Source organism: Vanessa tameamea, chromosome 24, assembly GCF_037043105.1.
Source record: "Vanessa tameamea isolate UH-Manoa-2023 chromosome 24, ilVanTame1 primary haplotype, whole genome shotgun sequence".
NCBI classification, from domain to species: domain Eukaryota; kingdom Metazoa; phylum Arthropoda; class Insecta; order Lepidoptera; family Nymphalidae; genus Vanessa; species Vanessa tameamea.
This window is the reverse complement of record NC_087332.1, coordinates 875,631-902,977: the sequence shown is the minus strand read 5'-3', so window position 1 is coordinate 902,977 and position 27,347 is coordinate 875,631. Positions and strand designations below refer to the sequence as shown.

The 27,347-nt window shown below is 34.1% G+C and overlaps 1 protein-coding gene across 1 annotated transcript in view; it reads right to left on the bottom strand.

Annotated features, from left to right (window-relative positions):
- Positions 1-1,479: 1,479 nt before the first annotated feature.
- The window catches only part of LOC113394154 (sodium-coupled monocarboxylate transporter 2), a 39,899-nt gene continuing 14,031 nt past the window's right edge, over positions 1,480-27,347 (bottom strand). Inside the window, exons 2-10 of the mRNA XM_026631365.2 lie at positions 22,264-22,478; positions 12,262-12,404; positions 8,226-8,428; positions 7,290-7,421; positions 5,809-6,168; positions 4,768-4,898; positions 4,224-4,474; positions 3,760-3,899; positions 1,480-2,526 (exon numbers count right to left, since the gene is read on the bottom strand). Of these exons, the coding sequence (XP_026487150.1) occupies positions 2,172-2,526; positions 3,760-3,899; positions 4,224-4,474; positions 4,768-4,898; positions 5,809-6,168; positions 7,290-7,421; positions 8,226-8,428; positions 12,262-12,404; positions 22,264-22,471 (1,923 nt within the window). The 5' untranslated portion in view covers positions 22,472-22,478 and the 3' untranslated portion in view covers positions 1,480-2,171. The remainder of the gene's footprint in view (positions 2,527-3,759; positions 3,900-4,223; positions 4,475-4,767; positions 4,899-5,808; positions 6,169-7,289; positions 7,422-8,225; positions 8,429-12,261; positions 12,405-22,263; positions 22,479-27,347) is intronic.

The window sequence follows — 27,347 nt, the reverse complement described above, 5'->3', positions numbered from 1 at the left end:
GTGCCATAGGTAAAGTTTTATAAATTTCACGCCGGTAAAATCGCAGGTTCAGCTATATATTGAGTTTGATTGTCAGTACTTTAGTGATTTGTACTGAGTTTCTTGGATATATTTAATAACACAATTAAACTATTAGAGCGAGAAATCATAATAAAATGTAAGGATAAAATAAAACGACACTTGATTTGTATATCATGTATTACGATCATTACCTCCAGTTTCTGAAATACTTGTCAAAGTCTGAATAATGAATTTGATTTAAATCTTTAATATCATTGGTCAATGGCTGACAATGACGTGATAAGCGACCAATAAGCGTCCAGTATTTTTTTAATAAATCAGACTTGATACAGTTTCTCAGAAATTGGTGATTAAACATTCATGTACAAAATATAAATACAATTTCTACAAAAATATTCACAATTCTCATTCGTTTTCTAATACTGCGTACTATCACATAAGTACATTGTTTAAAATATTATTATCACACGCTCAGACTACACAAAGGTAACTTATATTTAGAAAATAATGTAATACTTATGCGTCAGAAACATTTCTAACAAACATTACATATAAACGTTGCACTCAGTATCGAAATCAAAATTTTACTCTCAACACACCCAAAGTTTTGCACACATGGATAGTGCGTTCGGAAATATCCAAGATATCCGTAAGTATCTATTTAATATTTGTAGGCTTCTACACCGTATGACGTCACAATGTTTATATTTTAAATGGATTATTACACTACCCACTTCACACTGCTTCCGAACAACATCTACACCATCCAACCAATAATACACTATAAAAATTATCGGTATAATTATACAGACGATCAGTCAATTCTACTAAAATGTTAACACTTCATCGTAATCGAATCGTTTATGATATTCCGATTCGATTACCATTCAGCCGTTTGTTTTTTTTTCCTATGATATAGTAGCCCGGGACGAACAAATGATCCACCTGATGGTAAGTAGTCATCACCACCCACAGACATTAGCGCTGTAAGAAATATTAACCAAACCTTACATCACCAGTGCGCCACCAACCTTGGGAGCTAAGATGTTATAAGCTTTGTGTCTGTAGTAGTTAAAAAAAAATCTCAAGAGCTCAACACAAGATTATATAGATGATAAAAAAGGCGTCGAGTTAGTAATTGTTGAATTTCAGGCGGGATATGTATATATAATATTAATTGTATTTGATTGACATAGCTTTTTTGTATCCAGAAATGAATTTTCATATATTTGTTTAATTTTTCAGCCATTGTCCTATTCAACTAACTCAACGATCCAGTTGCAGTTCAGTTCAGTTCAAGTTGGATCGAAAAATAATGATCGTATCAAAACATATATAAATAAATAGAATTGACCTTCAGTTACGATTATTTTATATTCGTATTGTCGAAGTTGGAACGGTAACGTATAAAAACATTTATAAGTTAGTAGTATTGACCCCCAGTACGTAGCCTGACGGTTTTTGCAAGTTTTATATAATATCTAAAGCATATATTTTTATCAATAACTTAATATATATGAATCATAATATTTTCTTAATATAAAACTTAGTATAATTAATATTAAGATAAAATAATTAGTTATTAATAATAATAATTAAAAGGCATATTCCTCCCGTTCACATTTAAATAACACATAGTTCGAGGCACTTAAATTCGGGTTACGTTAATCTACATATATATTACACTTATAACAATCTATTCTATTATCACAACAATAACAAATCAGGGGCATAAGGTGGTTTAACTACTCTAACAATAAGCCCCTGATTTAGGCTATTAGAAGGCTGGGCCTTTTATAAATTTTTGCCTACTTATACGAGTATGTCTAAATAAATACATCGTGTTTTGAACACGAGACGTTTTCACCGACGTAACAATTCGCTAAAAAACCTACAAGGCACATTTTTAATTACAAAACTAAATATTAATTTCTATATTCGACTATGATATAAGTTTAATTATTTTTCCTTTAAGTTTCATAGCCCCTAGTTTATTTCAATTTACTAAAAACTACTTTTACGACGATACGAATCTCTCTAAAGCATTTGCGATACTCACAAAGTTCCTAAGATTTTTTTTTTCATAAAGTCAGAGAAATCTTCAATATTGATATTATACTCTTGCTGATATTTAATACAATCAAATGCAATCAAAGTCTCGTCCTGACAGGGGAAGTTTTTCTCTCATACGTTTCAAACAATCTACTCCCATTGGTTAAAAATACGGTCGGCTGTTTATCTTCGACCACCGTTTCGTCAGTTTTGTCAGACTGTTCCTTTTCCTCTGAAACTTTTTCTTCTACCTGCGTTTTAAATATTCGCTTTCGACCAGGCATCTTCCGACCGATTTTCGCCACTAATGGATGTAAAAGTAGCTCGTCAAATGCGTCTTTTTCTGTAGCAGTTATGAGGCCGATGATTACTCCAACGGTGACACATGTTGCCGTACCGATCACTGCGTACCACATGTACGACACTGAATACATCTTCATTAACGCTGTGAATCTGTAAGCATAAGAAATATTTTCATGATGTCGTAAAATTTCATATTTTTCGTCTAAGTTGCCGTAATCGGACATAATAAGTGGCTGCAAGACGTGAACTTTAGCCGATGATTCTGAGTTCAAGGTTCCGGGGCGAGCACCACTGAATTAACGTGCTTAATTTGTCATTATAATTCAATTCATGCTCGGCGGTGAAGTAAAATATCTTGTGGAAACGCCACGTGTATCAAGTGCAGCAAGCTCAAAACTTCTCCTCAAAGAAGGAGGGTTTTCCCATCAGTGGGACATTAACAGGCTGTTATATTTTTGTCTAATTATATATTTTAATACCCGTTCAAGACAAAAAATCATTTGATATAAATAATAACTTTGTCTAAAGACATAGGAACACTCTCTTTTCCTTGGCTTTCGTTATCAGATAAGCCGGTAATCCACAGAAACATTGGATTGTGAAGCTTCTATGGATACAGGGCCATTTCATAACTGTGATCTGCTATTAAGAATTTATAAAAAAGCCAAGGATTTAAAACCTTAAATGACTGGCAATTAAAACAAAAACATCGATATCTAAACCCTTATAACAAGAGAGCCGCTAGAGTTTAAAACACGAATTGTATATATATTATTGTATATACAATACAATGGCTTTACCAAAAATTCTCTCGGAAAATGCTACAGGCCAATAAAAAGTAATAGGTAATTTAAGGCAAGGCATGACGTGATTATTACAATGATCATGTTTTGCGGTCAGTAGTCCCATGTTCTTTAAACTTTTGTAGGTGAAATTCAATTATACATGTTCAAACGTTGATTAAGTAAGTGTATTATTATATTGTAGAGCCGAGATGGCCCAGTGGTTAGAACGCGTGCATCTTAACCGATGATTTCGGGTTCAAGCCCAGGCAGGCACCACTGAATTTTCATGTGCTTAATTTGTGTTTATAATATCTCGTGCTCGGCGGTGAAGGAAAACATCGTGAGGAAACCTGCATGTGTCTAATTTCGTTGAAATTCTGCCACATGTGTATTCCACCAAACCGCATTGGAGCAGCGTGGTGGAATATGCTCCAAACCTTCTCCTCAAAGGGAGAGGAGGCCTTAGCCCAGCAGTGGGAAATTTACAGGCTGTTAATGTGAAAATTATGATATTGTATGTTGGGTGTTGACGCGTTTGCGTGAGCGTATTCATTTCATACATGTGTGATGTGTGACCGTATTATTTGAAATTACTTACACAATTGATTCCTTTGGTTTGTAAGGTACGTGAGTGCTGTCTAAAACTTGTAGCACTGGGGCGAGCTGAGCTAATGTTTGGTTCACAACTACCGGTAGAGCCTTCGGACTTAAGACGCTAAGCGTTGCATTAGGACAATTCTGTGAAACATAATTTTATACATCAATATAGCTAACTTTTCTTGGTGGTAGGGTTTCATCTGGGTGGATACCACCAAGGTGCAATACTTAGTATTCTTGTGTTCATTTTAGCCACCAAGGTTGGTGGCGTATAAGGAATGGTTAATATTCCTCACAGTGCCAATAGCTAAGGGCGGTAATAACCACTTACCATCACTATAAACAAATGACATTATTTACTTTTTGATCTTTGTAATTGCTAATAAATACGTTTAATAAAAAGGACAAAATATTAAATCCTCATTATACAGAAATAAATTATTGATTAAGATCATAAAAGCTCACCTCAACAGATAAAGGCAACATAGCCACACTGTCGTTAACATACAGCAGTCTGCCCGTCGCCATCCAAGCCGTGATGAAGTGTGACGACAGCATCCCGCACAGCGCGCCCTTGCCGTTGGCCATCGGGAATATGGCGGCCAGCAGGAACACGCCGAGCAAAGCGCCGGAAGTCGCGGAAGTCACTAGCAGAGAACCTTCTATTACTCCCCCCACCATCCCCACGCAGAGGGAGAGGCACATTATTGCTATCGCTGTAAAATATAAACGAATCGGCATCAGTAACAAAATATAAGAACAGTCAGAATGAAAGAGTTTTCTGAATCACGCTAACGTTTGGTTCACCCAGATGTGTATATAGGGGACTCTGAAAATATATTGTTGGCACTTTTGAAATGTCGTGTTTTATTGAAATTACGTATTGGTAACAAGTAACGAATAAATCAGACATTTACGACATCCTTGCTACATCAAGGATTTTAAAAATAGCCGCTGTATAAACTTTTCTACTTTCTAGTGAGTTTTTATTTAAAAAAAAAAGACTCACAATAAACAATTCCTATAATTTTAATGACGGTTAACTGTTGCTTGTCGTTGATTCCTTTAAACGCCGGCGCCTGTGACACGAAGTCTTCCCATGTGACGGTAGATATAGAATTCACATTTGACACCAGAAAACTGAAAAAAGAGGATTTTTTAATGAAAAAATAAAATATGATTACTTGATGTTATCTAGATTTCATTTAATTAAATTTACATGACAGACACATTCCTCATAATTATAGTCTAGCTGGTTGATCTAAAGATATTTTTATAGCAATAAATCTATTCTGTAATAACAGACGCAAAACGTTAAAGTGTAATACTGTGTAACGTGAAAGTTGAAGTTTAACTACACACGACACGACTTTAACTACACACGACACGACTTTAACTACACACGACAATAATCTTAACGTTTAAAGTATACATGCATCTTATGTAATAGGCGTACTTTCATTAACGCTATAGGAGATGTCATAAAATAAAAATACTTAATTAGATAATTAGCCAATTTTTGATCACTAGTCACTAATATTTATTCATATATAGACGACCTCCGTGGTCGAGAAGTGTGTACACCGGTTTTCATGGGTACGCCGCTCCGAGGTCCCGGGTTCGATTCCCGGCCGAGTCGATGTAGAAAAAGTTCATTAGTTTTCTATGTTGTCTTGGGTCTGGGTGTTTGTGGTACCGTCGTTACTTCTGATTTTCCATAACACAAGTGCTTTAGCTACTTACATTGGGATCAGAGTAATGTATGTGATGTTGTCCAATATTTATTATTATTATTATATATATATAGTACTAGGTGTTAGCCGCGGCTTCGCTTGAATTTTTGGTGCTTAGGCGTTAGGTGATATAGGTGGGGTTCGTCAGGTGCTATACATAAAAAATAGCCTATATCCTTACTTAGATTTCAAGATTTCTCCATACCAAACTTCAAAAAATTAGGTTCAGTCGTTTGGCAATGAAAGAGCAACAAACAGACAGAGAGACAGAATTACATTTTCTTTTATAATACGAGGATAGATAATCACCAACTCACCTCAAAGCTCCATTAAATAGACTGCCCAAAAACAATCCAAGCATTCCAGGCAGAAACGAGAACTGATCTTGAACGTAAAACGGTAACACCTCATCAGGAGCAACGATCCTTCCAGACATCAAAGGATCACAATATCTGTATACAGCATAAAGAGCCATACCAACGACCCAGGATAAGCTGAATAAGACAAAAACGGCTGGGACGTTCGCCAACAAGGTCCTCTTGACCCTGGTTTCGCTGGACATGGAACAGTAGCGCTGGACGAAAGTCTGCTGGCAGCCGTAAATTGAAACTGACATGAACAGCTGGCCAACTAAAGCTGACATCGTATCCACTCTAACTGTCGGGTCCCATGTGAAGCTGGAAAGATAATTTCTTTTTTACAAACATATTCAGAGAGTACAATATTAGACTTCTGGAATTATTAATAGTCGGCTTCGTAATTATTCTGAAATTTCTTAGCAGATGGGTACGTGGACGCACTGATTCGGTCACGATTTTATTCTCGTGAGGTAACCTGCACGAAAGTCTGTCACACGTATATCACAATATCAGTACGTAACGAACTAAGCTTCAAACGCTCTTCTCTCGAAGTTGAGACCTTAGCAAATAACAGATTCACCATGAGTCAAATCAAGTAACAACATACCTTATTTTAGTCTTACAGATATTTATTGCGTATCAAATTAGAAAATTAGTTTAAATGTAAGACGACCAATCAACATATCAATAGTAACAAAATATTGGAACAATTACGTCGTGTTACTGTATGATCAATATTATTTTCAAGAGGAGACTGCCCAGCAGTGGGATATTACTTAATATTATGCTTAACAACACCAGCTTCGTTTACTCTTGTAAATAAATACATTATTCTCAACGATTTATAAATATTATAGCAAGTAATTATAATATATAAGTGAAGACACTCATTATAAAATTGTTTCAATTGTAAATGTATTTATATTGTAATGTACATACATTCATGAATATATCTCCTAAACAATTACAGTGTTTTCCTACAGTCTACTCATATAGAACAACGACAAAAATATCAATGCTTTGAATGAAAACCTGTTTGTTTAACGGAAAATCGTTATAAGGCTTTAGAGATATTATATTCGCATTCCTTTTTGAAACGAAGTTCTTTTACGCGGCTTCCAGTAGAGTGAACTGGCAGATATCGTCACGTATAGAAAAAACGTTATGCCTTAGCCCTTCAGGCGACCTTCCCCTCTCTTTCCCTTTCATTCTGTCTCTTTCTATTTTATATAGTTTAGTATAACATATATTTAATACGGTTTTATAACAAAATATTTTAACTTATTTTTTGTTATTGTTTTAATTCCCGTGGGATGTTTAATGATAATTTTATTCGTTTTCATTTAATTATTAATTACGTTGTTGTTAAATTATTTTATTGTGTATGAATTCTTTAATACAGAAAACAAATGTTACAATTTTTTTTTTTAAGTACTTACTTAAAGAACTTGAATCTGTTTCCCTCGACGTTATCGCTGAAGACCTGCTGTGGTCCACCAGCTGTCACCGTTGCCTGGATTATGAACGCAGCGCTCACCATCACCATTGCAAGGGTTTGGATCACGTCGGCTCTGAAAGTAAAGTAAGTTTTTATAATATTAACTATATTATTAAAAATGTTAAATAAAACAACAAGCGTACAATTTCAGATCTTATATATACTAGTTGTCGAGAGTGGCTTCACTTGTGTAAAGGTTGGTTGTTAGACGTTAAGCATAAAGAACTAATTCTTCCTTTGGGAGCTAACTTGCATCATACCAAATTTTATCAAATTCGAATCAGCGGCTTGGCCGTGAAAGAGCAACAGACAGACAGACAGTTTATAATACTAATATAGATTTAAAATCTATAACTTTGGCCAGAGAGCCATAACTATCATCCCAAAAGTTAATCGAAGAACGTCTTCTGTGATGTGTATGAATTTGATTTTCAATTTACTTATGACCTTTTTCATTTAAGGAACCACTCTGTTAACTAATTGTGTGCGGTATTCTTTGTCAAAGATCATTAGTACTTTAATACACACACATATAAATATATTCTTTACACTGTCAATACGCAGCTACATATGGGATTTAATATGTTATATACCTTGACCTTGTAATTTCTCATTAAGCTGAACAAAACATTGCAAATTAATAACATTTCGGTAGTACAAGTGCTTTTGTGCAGGCACAAAGTCTTATCATTGGTTCAATGTTTCAGCCTCACCAAAAAAGACAAAGATACAAAATAAAAAAAACGCGCATCCACTGTACACGTGATAGAAGAGAACCTTTTAAAATATTCCTTTCTCTTTCTTTCATTCCCATATCTATCTTCTGTCTCATGTAACGGAATTAACTTTAAAAACCTTAATTCTTTGTCGGACTCACCTGATTGCAGCTGCGAGACCGCCCAGTAGATTAAAAACGATGGCTACAACTGTTAGCGCTGCGGCTGATGCCCAATGTGGCAGCGCAAGTACAGCATGTAGAGCCACAGTGGGAGTATACACCGTCACTGCAAGGTTCAGGGTCTGGCGGAGGAGGAACGTAGCCGCCGCCAACCGTCGCACCCAAATCGAACCGAATCTCATCTAGAAAAATGATACGCATGATTACGATACTCCAATGAATATATTTTTTTTATTCCCCCTTTACTTTCAAACGGCCAAGAAAACGCGATCAAAGCGCCATGGGTACACAGTAGAAATTCCCTACCTATGTACGAACTGCTTCGAATTCACCTTTATCATTCGCACTGCTAAGCTGTGGAACACTTTGTTTGAGTCTGTATTTCCCGATTGACACGGTACCGTGTCAATGCTTGCCATCAGGCAACGGTCAAACGCTAGTCTATTAAGAGTAAAAAAAAATAGTTTAAAAGATCGTATTTTGATTGATAGAGTCGAAGCACATTTATAACAGAAGCAAATAGTACACATTAGGATTGCACGTTCGGCGGTCAGCGTCTATTATGGTGAAGGGCGCGGTCTGAAATTATCTCCATGCTTGTGAGGGATATATTGAACTTCCCTAGCACTTCACAGTAACCAGTTTTGGTTTTGGTTAGACTTGTCTCAAGTAAGATTGCATGACTTTTAAAAGTATATTTTTTTAGTATTAAGTTCAACGCCATATTGATTTACTTATAGTCTGGTAATTTGAATAACATGATTTTAATTAAATCAAATCAATTTTATTCAAGTAAACTTCACAACGAAGCGTTTTTGAATCGTCAATATTAAAATACTACCACCGTTTCGGAAAGCAGCTTCCAGCGAGAAGAAAGGGCAAGAAACTCGCATAGTTGCTCTTTTCAAATAAACAGATTTACAATGCTGTTTTTTTACAATAATTAGTATCCTGTGATGGAACCCGAGCCTAAATCCAGGCGTTTTTTTCTAAAAGTACTCTTTTAATGAATAATAAGACTTATTTATTAATTTAGCCTTAATAAACTTTTTAAATTTCGTAAATGGTAAATTGGTTACATTTCCCGGTATCTTATTATAGATGCGTATACCATTGCCCAAAAACGTTCTCTGTACCGTATGCAAACGGAAAGTAGGGATTACTAGTTTATTCTTATTTCTTGTATTAATAGTATGTATATCAGCTTTTATGGAATACTTTTGTATATTCTTCATTGCATTGTGTATATTAATGATCCTCCATGTTTAGCTGATTTTCTAAAGAACGCACTTGACAATTTATAATTGTAAATACTAGGTGGTAGATGATTTTAATCTACAGTATCACTTGACCGAATTATATTGTGCCTTATTCGTTTATAAATAACAATGTATTCAAATATTATAATAAGAAATATATATTTTATTAGAGTTTTTTCAAAGGTATCTTGAGATGATTTATTTTCGCAATTTAATCAAGAGATTTATACAAAGTTTACTTTTTGTGTAATATTATCCGGAAATCTTAAACGAGTATTCAGTGAAATTGCTCTTAAACAATCTAAGAATATTTTCACAGTATACCGGATTTTCGATTGAAATACGTTTTGAAAACGATAAAGTCTGTTTGAAAAATGGGGGTGATGATACACATATTAAAAGGAATTTAAACTCTGATGATATCGACCTGATCGATTTCAGTCACGGCGGACAATATCAAAGAAGGCTAATCAACTACGCAGGACTAATTATTTATTATAGTATCAATACAAGTACACTTTCATAATCCGATGGCAAGACCGAGATGGCTAGAACACGTGCTTCTAACCGATGATTGCGGGTTCAAACCCACGTGAGCACCACTAAATTTTCATATGCTTAATTTGTGTTTTAATCCATCTCATGCTCGGCGGTGAAGGAAAACATCGTGAGGAAACCTGCTGTATCTAATTTCAACGAAATTCTGCCATATCTACCAACCTGCATTGGAGTAGCGTGGAGGAATATGCTCCAATCCTTCTTCTCAAAGGGACAGCATTGGGAAATATACAGGCTGTTAATGTAATGTAAGGAAAATCCGACACAACCGGAAAGATTTCCGAATTTTTCTGCACAGAAGTGCACACCTCTAACTTCCACTGAGAGTTGATACTGGGAATTTTTCGACATAAAAACTCAATAACTTTTTAGATACAAATTCAATCCAGAATCGGGATCTGAAGCCTTATATCTAACCAATAGACCAACGATGCAATCATTCGAAAAAAGAACGCCCTTTTCGAAACTACACAAACGATATAACAAGTGAGTTCTTACAGAATAATACCACAGTTTAAATAAAAGGCAAATGTTTGATATCACCTTATCGCTGTGAAGTGATTACTTCGATTCTGAAATTAACGATTGCCGCAATTTTTAATTACACATTCGTAATTTCAATTTCTTGTTCGACTTCTATACTAATATTATATAGATTTTTATTTGTTTGTGTGTAGGGAATAATCTCCGGTACTTATGATCCAATTCTTAAATGTTTTCATTGGTAGAAAGCTGCGTTACTCATGAGAGATATAGTGTATACATTAAATTTATATCATACTAGTTGCCATATGCGATTTCTTTCGCGTTTTAAAGGTTGGCATCAGATGGCAGGTATTAAAAGCAGCCTATGACCTCCCTTGGAGTTCAAGATTGCTCCATACTAAGTAACATTAAATTCAAAAAGACATATTGAGTTAGATTAGTTTTTTATAATATTAGTATATATTATGTGTTTATTAATGCACCCGTGCGAAGCCGGGTTGAGTCGCTAGTCTATAGACATTATGTTGACACGTTTTCATTCGTGTGGACCGTATTGTTTACTTGTATCAAACGAATTCCAACACACTTACTCAGTCGACATGCTTGATTGGCAGACGAACGGATAACCAATCACCATAATAAGATATGGAACTATTCTCTCCAAGGATTAAATTAATATTTTTTGTTAAATTAAATCAACGTAACATGTACAGCCTGTAAATTTCCCTCTCCATTTGAGGAGGCCTCCTCTCCATTTGAGGAGAAAGTTAGGAGCATATTACACCACGCTGCTCCAATGTGAGTTGGTGGATTCTATGTGGCACAGTTTCCTCACGATGTTTTCACACACAAAATTAAGCACATGAAAATTCAGTGATGCTTGCCTGTTTGAACCCGCAATCATCGGTTATGATGTACGTGTTCTAACCACTGGACCACTCGGCTCTTAATGAACGTAATAAATTCATCTAATTATTATTAGTAGTATATTTTTTGCTGTCATTTCTCTTATTCTTACGCACACTAAGGTATCTTGTAAGCACTCACACTAATGCTCGCCGGTAAAAATTTAACGTGGGGAGCGTCTTCGTGATTGAATTGATCAACACTCGACATTGCATTATAATCATTACGCACTCACTTATCGCTCGCTTGGAATAATACCATTACATCCAGCTTAAATGTAACTTAGTTTTAAATAAAATAAATCCTATATCACTTCGTAATGGTGAACGAATTATTAAAATCGTTTCATTAGTTTCGGTAGTTTTCTTGGAGAGCATCTTTCCTCTTTTTAATAAAAGATTGTTATTATTTTTAGTTTTTGAATTAAAATATTTTCAATATTTATCTAATAGGTAGACGGACAATTGAGTCACCTGATGGTATGAAATTTTAACCATTAAAGAATGAGCCACTGTGCCTGTAGTTACACTGGCTCACTCGCCCTTCAAACCGGAATACAACAATCCTGAGTATTGTTGTTTGTCGGTAGAATATCTGATGAATGGATGGGGACCTACCCGGGCAGGCTACCACAAAGCCCTACCACCAAGTGGATGCATGAAGAGTGTAAACGTATCTACCGAGACGGGCTCACACAAAAAAATAGTGTGAAAAAAATATTGGGTTGGCTTTCATAATTGAACCTCAAATCTCATTAATATCGTTATCAAACGACGAAAAGAATTTGATTTAAAATTGAAACTTACCTGAAGATACTCATACACGGAGTTTGTGCTGAGCCGGTAATATACCGGTATAAAAATCCAGCAGACCAAGGGGAAGGCCAGCATCATGCCGTACAAAGTCTCCCACATTGCTGAACCATAATACACCATCTCTGATGGAAATCCTGGAAGGAAATGTCTACTTTTAATATAGAGAAAAAATATACATAATGAATAGTTTTAAAAAGATTTGTTATGAAACCCTCGCTTGGAGCGGTCCCTTTCGTAATATATTGTGTATATGTATAGTGTATATATACATATATATTATATTATATATCTAACATTCAAGCGTCAATAGAGCAATGGTTTACTGCCCCTTGGGCTGTCGTCGTCCCCTAACACAAGTGATAAGCTCAAAAGGAGAGGTAAATAGGAATATTAGTAATTCCTCAACTAATTTGGGGCATTGTTAGTATTCTTTAAAAAAAAATTGATGTAACAGAGGCAATTGTATTTATTAACAACGATTGAGAGTAATTAAATCTTAAGTAATTAAATTGTATTATAGCCCGTATGAATTAAAACAATAACAAAAAATAATTTTAAATAATGTTATGTTACGCCATATGTGATAGAAAGAGACAGATATAGAGAGAGAGGGAAAGGACGTCTGGGGGGGGTATAAAGGTAAAGCAAAGGTAAAGTAAAGTAAAAAAAAAAAGTAAAAGCCGAGTAAATGAACTTAGTTCCAACAATTTTAATGTATTTAATTTGTGTTTATAATTCATCTCTTGCTTGGTGGCGAAGGATAACATCGTGAGGAAACCATCGAACCAACCAACCAGGAATTGTGCCTAAAAATCTATAGATGCACTTGCTCACCGACACTTCAAACCGGTACATAACAACACTAATTAGTGTAAAATTTATTACTTTCCACAGCTATAATAGAAAAATATTTACATATTTATTAAATTACACTAACTTCTAATTTAAAGCACTCATATGATATGTTAATCAAATTGAGTATTCAAGATGGGTATTTGGTTTTCAATAAATTCACTTCAACGAGTCGTAAATATAGTTTTAGTGGATTCCATCGCGATAAGAGTAAACTGCGTATGTAGCTAAATGTTGCAGATTTTTTTTTCAGTTATGTCAAATTGCCATAAATATTCATTTATAAACTATTCAAGCTTAGACCGATTTACTTATTTCGTGTTCTGTTTGAAATTTTGTTCTTTTATAAAATTGGTAGGACGCCTGGCAAATGGGCCACCTGATGGGTTACGTCATCCATATACATTGGCGCCGTAAGGAATATTTGCCATTTCTTTCAACCCCAATACGCCACCAAGCTTGGTAACTAAGATGTTATGTTACTAAACACAATAATACTGAGCATTGCTGTTTGGCGGTAAAATATCAGACGTGGCAACTTCCTCAACAGGCATACACAAAGCCCCAAGTAGTTTTTTTTTTAAATAAAGTAATATTAATTGAATGAATATTCGACGCTGTTAATTAAATACCTAATACAATACCCATATTTAATGTAAATACAGGTCAAGCTCCATTTGGAGTCTATTTCGCAAAATAATTATGATGATAATGAATGATGATCTTTATATTTCGGCTGCGGTGACCATTTTCAAGGGAGCTGAGCCAATTGTATGAGTCTTAGTATAGTGGACAAGTGCCCTTTATTCCCTCCCTCTTATTATCCGATAGCAAATTCGACACGACCGAAAAGTGTTCGGACGCAGGGCCTTTACGTGCGTACGTGAATCCGAAGTACGGTAGTGTTGCCTTATTTTTTTACGATGACTACGGACTCTACTGGGAGATTTCGTCTCGGTAGAGCAACTTAACTGTCACACTTTTGCCTCTATAAATATTATTAAGTATTAATTTCAATACCCATAAACACCTCTACGCGTCCCTGAGAAAAGGGGTCCTGATGTACAGACAGACAAAAAGACAAACAAAAAAAGTGACCTTAAAAGAGTTGCTTTTTCCTTTCGAGGTACGGAATCCTAAAAATATTTTAAAAAACCTCAAAGTAAATATTAGCTACAGGAATAATTACTTCGTCAACCTTGGACCTTGAAGTGTAGCACAGTGATGGATTATTATGCGAATTTCAATTTAATACTATTAAAGATAACAATCCTTACAGAGACCCTTTATTTTATCACTTGAGAATTCAGATCTTTAACACCTAACGCTGTTTAACATCTTATTTTATCAATTAGAAATCAACTGTTCAATCGTAATTTAATATTGAATTTGACGCCATTGAGATAATCATAAACATATATTAATAGCGTGAGCCGATTTTTGTCCCAAAATGATCTCATTTTGAAGAGCTCCAGCCGTAGATGTGTAGAAATAAAGAGAATTCTTGATTGCAATTTACTAAATTGTTACGATTTAACAAATAATTAATTTTAGAGAGCGGAATAAAGTTACTGGCCACGTAGAGAGCGACGCAATGACTGTATAAAAAAAAAACAAATGTAAACCGTGCGAACATACATCATCCGTATACAATGAATTAAATTAAAAAAAAAAACTCGTCAACAAGTTTCGAAATTGGTAAAAATCTGTTGAATAAACGAGAATTTTCGCGTGCGACTCAGTCATTGTTAACTGGCCAGTAAAATGCTTAGATAGATACTATAATTTTTACGTAAACATAATTTAACCAAACTTTATCTATCTTAATAGATAGAATACTAGTCGTCCCGACTTCACACAGGTACAATGAGGGTCTACATATACCTTTTAAATTGAAGATCAAACATAAAAAGAAAAATCCTTGATTCTTCTGCCTTAACTTCTCAGCTTTTCGCGACTATAATATACGCCTTGAATCACTCTGTTTATTGTTGAAAACCGCATCAAAAACCGTTGCGTTATTTAAAGGTCTAAACATACAGACGGCAGGAAACGACTTCAATTTATACTATGTAGAGATGAAAATCAAAAAAACAAAAAAATAAATATTCCGTCCGTACAAATTTAAAGCAGGTGGAACTTCGATACAGGACTTCTCGTATAATATGATTTATATGTATCGCCAAACCTCCGAAATGCGCGGCGTTTTATGTATGCGTCGGTATGTTTTATATACTTAGGTATTTCAAAAACAACACGTTACTGTATATTACGATATAAATTCCTGTTATAGCGGTGGGTAGTACGGATGAATGTTTTTTTAAAATTAAATATTTAATTTTTTATGAGCCGAGATGGCCCAGTGGTTAGAACGCGTGCATCTTAACCGATGATTTCGGGTTCAAACCCAGGCAGGCACCACTGAACTTTCATGTGCTTAATTTGTGTTTATAATTCATCTCGTGTTCGGCGGTGAAGGAAAACATCGTGAGGAAACCTGCATGTGTCTAATTTCAACGAAATTCTGCCACATGTGTATTCCACCAACCCGCATTGGAGCAGCGTGGTGGAATATGCTCCATACCTTCTCCTCAACGGGAGAGGAGGCCTTAGCCCAGCAGTGGGAAATTTACAGGCTGATTATGTTTATTATGTTATTTAATTTTTGAAATATCGCAGGAATATATTTTTTTTTTTTATATGGTTATATGGCGATCCATAGTAGAGGTAGAGATGTATCCATCCGTCGTGTACTCGGTGTCTGAATACCATGTAGACTTATTTGGTAAGCCAGGTTTCCACCAAAATCAATGACACTACACATACATACATACATACATTACATAATAAATAAGTCCACAGAAGACAATTATAAATTTTTATCCTGAAATCTCGATATTTATGTAAAATCGTAAAGGCATATCAAACAATTAAACTCAATCAAAATAATAAACAGTTACCCCAAGGTAAACATGTCTGTGACATTTTCAAATAATAAATAAAAAATAAATATATAAAAATAACCATGGGGCTAGTGAGCCAGTGTAATTATAGAGAAAAGAGATATGTCTTAGTTATAGTGGTTAGCAGCGCATTGTAGTGTAAGAAGTGGTTTATATTTCATCTTATAGTAACAGTGTCTATGAGCAAAGGTCATGGTCATTCAGCTTATCTCCCTAAACTAGATTTTATGATTTTTTTTATAAGACTTAATAACACCAAACCTTTGCCATATTAACAATAATTAAAAAAAAAAAATCAAAGAAATTCTCTTATTTTATTTAAAATTACAAACGAAATAAAATTATTATATTTTTGGTAGCGTTAGAAAACCTAAATTTAGGTTTGTAATAAACGCTAACAAAATCTATCTACCAAAACATTAACATTAATTAACATTTTTAATACTTTTTAAATCAGTTATAACTGACTTAGAAAGTATGATTATACTTAGTGTCATGTAATTTAAAAATAGAATAAATATTAAACAGCTTCGTTTGCGTATGTCAAAATTAATTCGAACGAACAAACAGGATCGCATTGATCGGGCTTCGTATCATGCCTGTCCACGTGCGAAGTATAAAATACGTATAAAAAAACACGTGATTATAAAAAAATATGAAATATTACACCGTCTTGTTACTTTGTAATACGATATTGAGATTATTCCTATACCAAACCATTTGAATAAAAATTCTGAAACCGCAGCAAGTTCATGAAGAGATGACAAGCCGTATTTAATACAAAATCACTTGGGATATACGCTAGTAAATAATAATAATAATAATAATAATAAATAAATAAATAACATTACAGTTTATATTTTTCTTGCGCCTTAATAATAATAAATACAATTGTGTATGTGTGTGTCGGAGGTAGGAGCCTGAATTAGATTGACCTATACTAGGGGTCTCTTGGCTCTATCCTGGCAAATAGCGTGTCGTGGTCTAAATACTCGTCTGGAAGTCAATTCTAAGTTATTACGGTAATGAAACGCTCCCGATTCTATTTCGATCCAACTTCGACTATTCCTCACCAAAATTAAGGCCTCCTCTCCCTTTGAGATGATAGTTTGGAGCATATTCCACCACGCTGCTCCAATGCGGGTTGGTAGAATACACATGTGGCAGAATTTCGTTGAAATTGGACACATGCAAGTTTCCTCGCGATGTTTTCCTTCACCGTCGAGCACGAGATGAATTATAAACACATATTAAGCACATGAAAATTTAGTGGTGCTTGCCTGGGTTTGAACCCGAAATCATCGGTTAAGATGCACGCGTTTTAACCACTGGGCCATCTCGGCTCTCAATTTTAATCTTACGAGGACGAATTTACAGTTAGTTAGCGGACTCGCCCGTCAACCACTTGATTGTAAGTGTCACCACTGCCCATAGACATCGCCATAAGAAACATGAAGTATTTCTTACATCGCGAATTAACAGATACATGAAAACTAAGAGCTTGTACATTGGAACCCACGAACTTCGATCGAGACCAGCTTGTCTTAAATAAAACAAGTGCTCTGGTACAAGGAGTGCACTGGTCGTCTTCCCTCTCCCAAAAAACTATTTTTAAGGGACCTTCTTCGACATTCTGAACCATCATCGGCGAGACGACCCAATTTTTTTGCAACTTAGATACAGACAGGCCCTATTTAATATCCGCTTTTTATATCGATCAGACTATGACGAGTCTCGGTTTAACGTAGGTCATGATCTTATCACTGTAGCTATCGAAAATTTATTACAGCAGGCCTTTCTTGTAAAATACAGAAGCACTATGAACAGATCACGACGCGATTATATCATATATATATATATTCTATGTATAGAATTAAATACAAATTTCACGCTAGCATAAAGATTATACTGGTGCCCTGTGAGATCATATTTAAATATATACATTTGTATCTAAGACTTCCATTAGCATTCGCGTGGAGTATAAATGGTTTTTAAATTCATTGAAGGAAATCCAATTACTTGATGGGCTTTACGTTCCGGTCAAAAGGTTGAGTGAGCCACGGTGTCTGCGGGTACAATTGACTGAATATCTTAGTTCAATGTTGGTGGCGCATTGGTGATGTAAGGAATGGTTAATATTTCTTAAAACGACTTTGTCTATGGGCGGTGGTGACCACTTACCATCAGGTGGCCCATTTGCTCGTCTGCCTACCGATATCATAAAAAAAAATTGATATATGTACTGTAAATTTAGCACGTATACACATATAAGTTACGTGTTTAAATTTCACGAACTATAACGAAATTTTCATAAAATCATTTCCTCATCTAGTATTGTTTCTCTCCATTACTAATTATGCAAATTTACATAATATATAAGCGTAAGCGTTATTATATAAATATTATATAAACGCTTATTAATGATATCATTTCAAATGAATCATTAGACGTAAACATTAATCATCACATTTTTTTTCTCGAGTTTGTTTGTTTGTTTGTTTGTCGAGTTTGTTTTCTCGAGTATTAATAAAACATAACAAATTACTGAGTTTCTTGACGGTGTAGAATCTACTATAAATTTACATTTTTATATACCTATATATTCGGTATTTTGAGTTTATCACTCTCAGACAGGGAGACGGGCACATCTTGGGACTTTATTTTATAATATGTAAGTATCTACATTATATGACTTAGAACTTGTATCGAAATAAATCTATGTGAAAAAAATTTTTGTACCAAAATACAATTTGTTAAAAAAAACCTGTTAAATTAGCTTAACAAAAAATTCCTAAAATATTTTTAATAACGCACGAAGTAAATATATTAATAGTTACATTTCAATACAGACGCATTACAGACTAAACACGCTTATAAGAAATTTTAATATTAAATGGTATTAAAAAAAAATACATAAAATATACCCTAAATAATTAAATATGTATCGGAAAATATGCGCAAAGTCGGATGGGGTAGCGACTTACGTTTTCAATTAGAACTGCAACAATATTCAATGAATGCACTTCATATTAAAACAATAGAATATATTATTGTTATGTTCCAATTGCATAGGCGTTTGTTTCAGTTCATATTGTGTAGAACTTTGTCGGTGAGGCTATGTACAGGTCAACCTTGGCTTGTGTCACCTAGACTATAGCTCCAATTTGTAGCGTCAGCCAGTGTAATTAAACCAAATTTAACGATATCTTAGGTTCTATGGCTAGGTTAGTATTGTTAATGAAAGAAAAATGGTTTGTATTTAATTGTCTATATGTTCTATGTTCTACGCTATCTACGTTATGGCGCGCCAGAGATGAGGTATCTACTGTACCGTACAGTATAGTGCCGTCTTTACAAGCCCCCAAAGGCCGATATAATTGCTCACACTGTAAATTTTCTTCGCCAGAGCTCCGTGAAGTAAGGTCCCTACGAGCTAGACATGAACTCATTAATAGCTAGTGGATCACCCACGAAACTTCGCGTTTATTCAAAAGATTTATTTAGGAATTTCGGAACCTATGACAGGTTTTATTTTTTCATCGTAAACTGCAAGTCACTTACTACATTTGCCGCCAAAATTATGAAACTTTATTTAAATGATTTTTTTTAATGTCAAATAGTATACATTAGTTTTATTTAAGTGATAATTAAAGTCTGTCGATAACAATGTACTACTACTACTAATTTTGTATACGTTTATCATTTTTTTTCTTATACTCTAACCGGCCAGTAACTTACTCCGTTCTCTAAATTTTTTTTTTTTTTTTAATTTTATTAATTTAGTAAATTGCAATCAAGGAATCTCTTTATTTTTCCTCACATCTACGGCTGGAGCTCTTCAAAATTAGACCATAACCGTTTTTTTTGTGCAGCTATCGTCCCATAATCACTCTGACAAAAATCGGCTCACGCTATTAATATATAAAATTGTTTTAAAAATAACTGGACTACGAAGAGACAAAAGTGCCGGCGATCCAATTTTTTTTCTTAATTTTTATTCTGTACTTAGTGAGTTTTTACTTTCCAAAAGACCCATGGACATACTGTTTTTCAGCCACGTCGGAAAATCTCATTAAAAAACAGCGAACACTTCTTGTTTTTGAATTACACCAACGATTCCTATAAAGCTTGACATAATTATATTTATCCTAGTCGCTCCTTGCGGTTTTATCCGCGGCTAACGTTACTGTTCCGCCTCCGTGGTTCATATAACATCAACCAACTATATGTAATATTACTGTATAACCTATCTTCATAAATAGGATCGTAAGAATATTTGCTATTGATTCTGAGATTGGCGCTTTAAATAAACAAACGAACTCGTCAGCTCCAAAATATTAGTGTACTTGGTTGTGGGGTTGTGTGCTAGCCCGTCTGATACGACCTACTCATCAGTTATTCCATCGCTAAACAGTGTACTGTTGTGTTCCAGTTTGGGTGAGTGAGCTAGTGTACTACAGGCACAATCGACGTACTCGTTAACGCGTTTAACGTGCTTAACTTCCAGACTTCAGGCCGTTTATATTCATAATAGATGTCTATTGACGCCATATATAGAATACTCATATTAATATATTGTGTCGTTTCTAAATAGAGAATATTGCCCAATTGTTAACTCGTCTAATTTAATTTAACTGTTGTTTTTTATTAATTTTCAGAAGAAAAGTATGTTCATGATTTCATCCTTTAAGTGCCGAACGTCTTGTTAAGCGTACCCAGTGACAATAAAGCGCTTTAAAATCCTCTATTACTAAGTTCAATTTAATTCTGTGCAAGTTTAAAAATCTGCCAAATACTTTTTCTTGTTTCAGTATCTTAAAAATTTACTGTGATCAAATGAATGAAAAATGAGCAACCGAATAATGAAGTCATATATTGTATGATATTATATAAGTATATTAAATGATTGAGAAATTAGCAACACTTAATTTATTATACGAATTTCTTTATCTTTCGTTATCAAACCAAGCGTATTGTGTGTTGCTACTTTATATTAGTAACATTTGATCATTATTGATTTCTCGAAAAATAAAGTGTAATTCTCTACACATAAATTAATCTGTAGACAGTTTTCAGCATTTGACGTCAAACGAGTGACGTTGTATACATACCTTTTAGCATCAGCATCAGGATTCTAACCACTAAATTTTTAAATGTTTCAATAATAAATTCACAATTGACAAAGGAAAAAATCGCGAGGAAAGCTAGGAACAGAGTAGGTTGCAAACCTTCTCCTCTAAAATAAGAGGAGGCCCTAGCCCATCAGTGGCCCTATCCCTTACTTAGGTACTGTACAGAAATAATGTGCCGAGTTAATGTATATAAATTCGAATACGTACAAACAAACATAAGTGTTGTATTATTAATTTATACCTTACATCATTACCATACGGCTTAATTTAGCATGAAACGATTCATCAACATACGTAGCTTGGCCTTACATTCTTATTATAAATAAATATAAATATAAATATTGGACAACATCACATACATTACTCTGATCCCAATTTAAGTAGCTAAAGCACTTGTGTTATGGAAATCAGAAGTAACGACGGTACCACAAACACCCAGACCCAAGACAACATAGAAAATTAATGAACTTTTTCTACATCGACTCGGCCAGGAATCGCACCCGGGACCTCGGAGTGGCGTACCCATGAAAACCGGTGTACACACTACTCGACCACGGAGGTCGTCAAATTAAAATATCAAATATATAAATATTTTCACCTCAAGCCTATTTCTCCGATAATAACGTCTTTCATTTGATTGAAAATTAAATATAATAAAAAGTTTCAAAGCCAAATTATCCTTTAATACGATGATATCCTTGGAGGAAATGGACAAATAGGATTTCCTACCCTCCAATTATATCCTACGATCCCAATATCACTTTCGTACGGGCCGTTGCGTGCGGCGGTCGTTGAATAGTTTACCACATTTATGGTCTTTGTTTCTTATTGATGTTAAATCATATTAGTTTAGTAATTCGTAGTAATTGCTTATTTTAATTAAACGATTGCGTTGGTTTGATGCGTCCATGTTGGTTTTAGCAAGTGTAATATAGATAGTGTTAACATTTAAATAACAGTCGTTTTATTATTCTGAATTGTAAGAGATAGAGGAGTTGTGTTGTTTATTTTTTTTTTTTTTAAATTACTGATAATCAACGACTTACCTAAAAAAGACCGAACTCCCAATGTCCCTCTAGAGACAGAAAGTATCATGGACAGTGTCGATACCCCTCCGCCGGCAAATATATAAGCCCTCTTGGCATCACCTCCGGCTGCTGCATCCCTCTTTCTCCTCCAGAGTGGTGCACATGACGTCGCACACACAAACAATCCAAACACGAGGCATTCCCACACTAACCAACCCGTATTCATTTTGTATCTGAAACAAAAAATAATATACGTTAATTATATTTATACTACAATACATAGTTTTCGTTTTTTGCTTTATTCACTAGCAAGCTCTCAAAAGTTTATGAGGTGCAAGTCACCCCAAATAAGTGTAGGTAGAAATAAGATCTATATTGTCCTCTCATGAGCTCCTCCTGGCCGCGGACAAGGCGGCAAGAAGCCTTTGAAGTATAGCGTAATACTGTATCGAGGGTGGTAATCGCGGGAGTTTTGTTATATTAGAATGCCACAAAACTCGATTCAAACCCAGGATCTTGATCTTCCTCAGATTTCTTGTTGAAAGACTTGTCCAGTTTAACGCCTGGATGGGGAACGTTTTTATTCCATACTCGTGGAAATTGTATGGAGGAATTAAAAGAACCGAACAGTGTTATACAATCGATGGCACTTGGACGATAAAAAATATATCTATACTAATATTATAAATACGAAAACAAACTCAAGAAGTATGTCTGTTAAGCTTTCACGGCCAAACAATTGAACGGAATCGGATAAAATTTGTTATAAAGTATGCTTGCCCCAAGGATAGACTACTTTTTAAACCTAACACCTGACGATCAACTCCTACAACGCAAGCGAAGCCGCGGGCACAACTATTACAATATACGAATTAAAAAAGGTGGATCCCAAGAAACCTTTTTTGAGTCTGTTAAGAATCTATTTAGATAACTATTTTTTAAATCGGTTTCAGAGAAAAATTCGACGTTGTTCACAATAAAATTAATAATCCGATTTATTATTAAATTATACAATCTCGCTTAAATCAAATCACTTAACAATTATAATGTTAATTATATAATTTCCTTAGTAAGTTATGTGTTGCTATCCACGATACTAAGACGGAGAAACGCTGTTGTGTTAATGACAACAATGACATGTGTTCCGATATCAACAATGATAGCATTGTTGTATTTCATGAATAACATCACAAAGGCGATTGTTTACGTCCTCACACTGGAAAATACCGACGAGATTCATATTTAAGTGAAATATTTTACAGTAGCACAATATATCTAATCAATTAATTGTCGAGGAAATTAAAACAAAGACTTACCATTAAATAACTTAATCGAGTTCATTGTCATACGTTAAATAATTATTTAAATAATAATTATTGATATGAAGTTAAATATATACAAATATTAATTAAAAATATGTACTGTATAAGTCATGATCGCGTGAAATATTGGCAAGAATGCTGACAGCATTTCCCCGTTGAATCGCAATGTTGTGCGATTAGTAATTTTTATTATAAAACAGGAGTACACGTGTAAATGTTTTTTATATTGAAAACCTTCATTGAGAATAAATTAATCCTCTGACCAGTGGGACAATTATTGGTCATTAATTTCATTTAATTATTAAAACGTGTTAAATAAATCTGGAAAAAACGATAAATCAAATATATAATGTATAAATTACACTAAGCAAATTACAAGTTATTTAAATATTCTTTATTTATTGGATGTCCTTTGAATGTACATGTATGTATACTATCATACGAACTGCATAATAAAATATCTTATGACAATTGGCTAATAACTTTATGTTTACGTTAAACATGAATCAATGTTATTTGATTGGATACTTCGTATTAACGCCACCGCAGCAAAAAACCTTAAACTATATTTACGCAATCGCAGAAATTTTTTTTTGCTGCGGTATCTGTAATACGTAAGTATCTTTGATTGATTTAAATTTCGAATATAAATATATTTTTAAATAGTTTGAAGCAAATGGTCCAGGTATTTTTTTTTATATCTACTTGGTAGGCATATGACTCCACTCCACCTGATGGTATGTGATGGTGGAATCCAAGCTCGAAGACGGCCAGTACAGTCAGGAAGAATGAACTGCACTAGTCGCTTGCAAAGCCGTCCCACAAGATGCCACTTCCTCGTTTGAAGGAACCCAGATCAGTAGTGACCATGCCCCCCCAGGTATACCACCACCAACCAGAACTAAGATGTTACGTCCCTCATGCCCAGTTAGACTAGCTTAATCACCCTTAAAACCAGATCACAACAATACCAAGTATTTTGGCGACAGAATATTTAATGAGTGGGTTATCTACCAGACGGGCTCACGACCACAAGGCTCTACCACCAAGTAAATACAATTATAATAATAAATAAAGTTCGGAATCAACCGACCACGAATATATGAATTCGTTTCTTTTGGGCATAAAATGTCTCAATACTTAACAAAAAATATTTCAGGGTAAAGTAATTATGTACAATTCACAATAGAAATATAATAATTGTAATTGCATACAAACCAACAATTTAATGGTATGTGGACACATTAAAACAACCGATTGTCACGGACAATTTAGAGTAATTTTAACTTTACACATCTTTGAGGATATATTCTTCAATGTGTTTCGAAACTATTCGTATTTTATAAAGACTTGATTTAAAAAATAATAACACATTTTAAGTTTTCGTACGAACGTGTACTTAAAATTTTAACAAAAAATAAACCGTATTATAAATAATGCCGTATTATAATAATTATCTGAGAAAATAAATTAGAAATAATATTGGAACCCAATTAAAAAGGTAATCTCGTATTTTTTATTTAAAGTTCAATGAGAGCAAAGAGGTAGCATACCCTCCCAAATTAAAAAAAGGAATCCAATATTCTACCGCCAAACAACAGTACTCGGTATTAATGTGTTCCGGTTTAAAGGGTGAGTGAGCCAGTGTAACTACAAGCACCAGGGACATAACATCTTTGTACCCAAGGTTGGTGGCGCATTGGCGTTGTAGGGAATGATTTATATTTCTTACAGCGCCGTTGTCTATGGACGGTGTTGATCACTTGCTATCAGGTGGTCCATATGGTCCGCCAATAAATGCCATAAAAAATTAAAAAAAGAATTGAGAACGGTTTTTTAAGTCAAGTTAATAAATACCTAAGTTACCATCTTTCACGGTGTCTCAGTTAAGGAGAAACACATCCATTTGAATAAATATTAATGTAGGATTTTAGGTTAAGGTCTCCTCTCTTTTCTGTGGGGGTTTAAAGTTACTCCACCACGCATACAACAATGCAACTAACATTGAAGCAGAGTTAGGTGAAAATAATGCAAACGTGGAAGCTACGTAAGTCAAAAAGTCATTTATGCAAAATTAAACCGTATTGTATTGATATAAGATATAAATTAATAATAAAACACTAATATTTGTTTGTAAATTGTATTCGCTTTTATATACATTAACTCAGCACAATATATTTTTACGATACATAAGACAGACTAAATATCCCACTGCTGGGCTAGAGCATAATTTTGAGAAGGTTTGGAGCTTACTCTAGTACTTGGTACATTTTCATCCTCCACTTGATAACTGATGGTCTAACTAACATTATATTGAATACTTTTCACTGCAGGTACGTTTTTCATACCCAAATGAAAATACAAGACCATGTACAATTGAACATCTTAAATTAATAATATAAATGTAATTTTACTTTCATTACTGTTGGTAGAGTTTTTCTTATTATTCCAAGTATAATAACTTAACGTAAGTTAAGCCGTGAGCAAACTTAGTACGTAACAATAGTGCGACCTTTGATCGATGCGTTATTACAATTCATTAAAAAAGAGACGCTGATTAATCTGCTTATATTCCAGTTACAGTTCAAGATATGACTTGTAAACAAATAAATTTGTTTATAAGGAAAAATATGATTAAATGTTTTAATCATATTTTTTCCTTATAAATTTATAATTATGTCATTTCAATGGCCTTCTTCGCGTAAACATCGGAAGTCTTTCGGACTTTGACTCCATCTTTGTACCTCAGACAAAACTCCAAAACTCCTAAAATAATTTTATAAAGACAAATATTTCCTCCATAGGAGGCCTTAGCCCATAAGTTGGATATTCACAGGCTGTTACTTTACTTTGCTTTTAATTTAAACAATATTTAGATTTATTTATTCAAATAGACACAAATAGTTTTGTGATAATTGTATATTTTATACATAAGTATATTATGTACAAAGAAAATGATTAATAAATAGAAAATTCTCTTCTGTTAAAAAGAAAATTTCAAGTTTTTCAGTATTTCTCTCCAGAAGGTGAAAACTGCTAGGTTAAATATGTTTTCCACACCTAAAGGTCAATATAGGAAAATTATAGGTTAGGCTTTATTATCATCCTTGCAAGTAGTGACTGTTATAATTGCTTGTACTCAGCAATGTTGATAAGAGAAAAGATTTAAGAAGAATTTTTGTAGAAATTTGGATGCTCTACAATTTTTATCATTAAGTAACCTGTTTCGCTAAAAAATCCACAATTTTTTTTTTATGAACTTTTACCTCGCATAAATTTTTTTTACACGTGATCGATGGGGACTTTTCACAATGGTATCATAATAGTATCAAACTCAAACTTAAATTCCTTTATTCTATATAGAAGCATTACACTTACTTATTGATAGTCAAATTAAACACTACCACCGGTTCGGAAAAGGAAACACCCTGACCTGAGAAGAACCGGCGAAAGAAACTCAGCGGATCTTTTATTTTGTCAATCTAACTAAATACATATTATATCGAATATGAGTAAAAATAGCCAGGAGCGATCATAAACTCACTAATTGTATAGTAAACTTTCGAACACAAGCGTTACCTAACATTTTTTTTTAATTTGGCAACAGACGCATTTTCAGCGCTTTCTGGGATTCTGTTGTAGAACCGTATACATTGCCCCACAAAAGACTTACTGACTCTATACAGTCGAGTAACAGGAGTAACAAGTTTGTGTTTGTTAAATTTTAAGCTTCTTATTTAAGGGTATTTATATAAGGTAATTTGTCAAATTAGTAAAAAT